The 3,329-nt window shown below is 34.3% G+C and overlaps 1 protein-coding gene across 3 annotated transcripts in view; it reads right to left on the bottom strand.

The window, feature by feature from the left end:
• Nucleotides 1-605: 605 nt before the first annotated feature.
• LOC107103087 (PDZ and LIM domain protein 5-like) overlaps nt 606-3,329 on the bottom strand; it is a 45,821-nt gene continuing 43,097 nt past the window's right edge. For 2 of the 3 annotated variants that reach the window (XM_015402607.1, XM_015402608.1), the window contains 3 exons: nt 1,745-1,865; nt 1,551-1,666; nt 606-1,457 (listed from right to left, as the gene is read on the bottom strand). In XM_015402607.1, coding sequence (XP_015258093.1) covers nt 1,368-1,457; nt 1,551-1,666; nt 1,745-1,865 — 327 coding nt within the window. In that variant the 3' untranslated portion in view covers nt 606-1,367. The remainder of the gene's footprint in view (nt 1,458-1,550; nt 1,667-1,744; nt 1,866-3,329) is intronic. The other variant, XM_015402606.1, reaches the window with a different exon arrangement.

Below are 3,329 nucleotides of genomic sequence, written 5' to 3'. Positions count from 1 at the left end.
TACATTCAATTTTCATTGTAAATCTATTAGAGCCTTCTAGAGCTCCAAAGAAAAGCTAAATCCATATTTTTATCTTAAGTGTATATATTAGTATATTTTTTGCATGCCTTATACCCTAGTGTTTTTAGAGATTTTTTATAATTTTATTTACTATTTCATATATGTTTCATGTTGCACGACTGTACCACAAAAAATTCCTAGTTGTGAACTTCTTCACTAACAATGGCAATAAACCCGATTCTGATTCTAAAAGAAAAGCTGCAACACATCCATAGTTCCACACTGCATTTTAGCTAGATTCAGTTTAAATCAATGAAAAGAAACACTGATTTACATTTGAAATAATTAACTCTGTCAACAAAATGTTTACATTTTTCTTTGTCATTCTTCTTTTTTCATTTTCCAAGTCTGCAAAACGGCAAAAACTCAATTACCCTCAGCACCGGCAGAGTTATCGGAGTTGTTTGAATCATTGCTTGTACTATTCCTCAGAATAATTTCAAAACTTTCAAAATCATGAGATTTTCTTCGAATATTAAATAACCAGATCCTTTTATTAGATACCCATCAAAAATACTTTATTATTTTTTTTTTTTTTTAGGAAAATTCCCAAAAATCCAATTCCTGCTTGAAATGACATGCTCACAGAAAAATGTACACTTAGGAAAAAGGCATTTTAATACAAGGCTCTAGCAGAAAACGCTTTTTATGCATATTACATAAAGTTTTACTTTTGATGAAATCTGTTTATCATTGTTAAATGTTTGAAAAAAAGAAAAACTGATGAACAAATAAGCAAGTAAAATGTAATTTTTGCCTTATTCTGCACATTAACCACTGCAGTGGTAATGAATAATTTTAAGAAAAAATATATTTTTATATCACAATACAAAGAAAAACATTTCCTGGTAAACTTCTAGAACACATTGGCTTACTCATAAATATGTTTTCTACTTAACATTAAATAATCCTTATCTCTAACCTTGCATTAGCTTTACTTTAGCTTCACAAGTTTTAACACCAAAGCGGTTTTTAATGACACCCTGAAGGCCTCAGTAGGTCACAGCATGTTTTCTGGGTAAAACAAATATTTCATAATACAGACTCTCTCTCTCTCTATGATATATTATTAAAGCTATCTGCCCAAATGCTAATAGAGGATGAAATGTGATCAAAATATTTTGGTAGAGAATTATTATAAGCAATAAGAACAGAAAAGTGAAAATTATACTAGAAAATATGAAAATCATTTTTTCCCATCATCTGCTATGAAATCCTGCAATGTATAAATCCAACTATTGTTTCATTATTGTTTTAATGTCTGATACAATCTTGCACTTTATTATTTCTAGATCTCTATGGCAAAATTAGATGTTGACAGAATGTGCATGCTTCTTGCACAAGGGCTTGTCCTTTTTGGAGAAGAAGGGCTGACCTTCCAGGCTTGTGGAACAAACCTGTAAAAGTCAAACAACAAACCAATGTATTTACAGAGCACAGGTAGGATTTTACAGATTGTTACTGGCTAAAACGAGTTTTCCCAGACTTACTGCGCAAACAAAACAGGTGTCATGCCAGGTGAATCCGAGTGCCTCCAGGAACTTGTCTCCGGCCTCGATGGGGAAGTCGCAGCCATGGCAGTTGGTCCCAAACAGGGTGTAGTAGTCTGTTTTATTAGAAAATGCACAAAATATGAGCCTCTTTGTGTTGTACAGTTATCTCCTGATTTGGATTTTCTCTGCACCTCTTTCACAGTATGGCTGTCCATCCTCCATGTGAAACGTGTTGCCTCTTATTGGCTGGTGGCAGGCAGCACAGACAAAACAGGACACATGCCATGTCTGCTTCAGGGCGTTCATGACTTCCTGCAGGGGGAATAAAAAAGCAAGAACAAGTTCTGAGATCAGTAAAACTGTTAAAATGAATATGAAATGTGGTTTTATGTTTCAATTTCAACAGTTACTGACTGCTTTCATAAACAAAGGTTCAAAATGTAGAAAAAAAGGGATTCTTGTGCATGCAAATGTCTGTTTGTAACACTGTTCAATTCCTTAACCATAAGCAGCACATCGACTGCATAACATCTATCAAACTATTTGAATTTTTTTGTTGTGACAGAAAGGCCAGCTATTACAAAATATTGATCATTTTTCATTCATACTGACAATTTGATAGCCTTTTTTAGGTTTTTGTATAGTAACACCTCCATGCAACGTCACTGACTTTAGTACCTGTGTCACTCACTTGTTAGAGTGGAGTCAACTGTTATACATGCTTATTACACATCATCAATATTAGGTGAAATTACTTCAACCTAGCCAGATAGCATTAGGTAGAATAAGCTGACCCTCAGTTATTGTCTACCTTGTATCCTTAAGTTTGATACCACTCTATGGCTTCCCTCTCACTCCTTTACTAATCCAGAGTACTTCATCCAACCCCAGCAGTATTCTCTAGCTCTCTTCTTCCACTATAACAGAAAGAAGGTCCTCCATTGTCAGCTTGTGCTTTGTGTCACATATTGATGCTACGATGACTCCAACCAAATTACCATGATAGTCATTTTATGAAAAACCGGAATGGAGTTGACGTGAGCCCAAAAAGGATGAATACAGTTTTTTTAACCAATGGAAAAGGACCATAAAAGTACTAATTAGAGTTATATGAAGTGGAACAGAGGATGATGTTCAGCTGATCAAATTTTGGGGGAAAAGGTAAAATAACCTCACATTGAAATTTCTGAGAAAAAATGTTTGTAGATTTATTTAAAGTGTGGGGGTACTTCCAGCAATCTTTTAGAATAAATGTAACAGAGGAGTCTTTACCAATTTATAACATGGAGATTTTAAAGTTAATCCAAGTGTCTAAAAAATTCCATGTACCTAGGATGGCCTGCACAGGGTCCTAACCTCAAAACAATTATGTTATAAAAATATAAGCCAGGCCTCCCCTAAAAAAAAAAAAGAAAAAAAAGAAATTTGGGTCTGACCTCATAAATATGAATCTGGAAGAAATAATTAAAAGCAGCTATGAACACAGATATATACCTTGTGAAAGGCATTGGCAGAAAAGTTGTTATAACCATAAGGCTAAGCGGACATCGTATTGAACCCTGTGGATTAACTATTGGCTAACATTTAACTTCCTGTGTCCCAGTCAAAGGCCCAGTAAACATTGTGAGACTGCAGGGCATCGTGGACTTTTGGAAATACTAGATCTTGATGAATAAATACTTGGTTTTCATGGTAACTATTAAACCAATATAGAAATGGTTAATCAGACATGCCTAGCTTTATAACGTGTCCAAAAAAATATGCATTTGCAGTAAT

The sequence above is a fragment of the Cyprinodon variegatus genome, unplaced genomic scaffold (genome assembly GCF_000732505.1).
Source record: "Cyprinodon variegatus isolate N-32 unplaced genomic scaffold, C_variegatus-1.0 Scaffold1375, whole genome shotgun sequence".
NCBI classification, from domain to species: Eukaryota; Metazoa; Chordata; class Actinopteri; order Cyprinodontiformes; family Cyprinodontidae; genus Cyprinodon; species Cyprinodon variegatus.
Note: the sequence above shows the minus strand (reverse complement) of the source record. Positions and strands in the feature narration are given on the sequence as shown.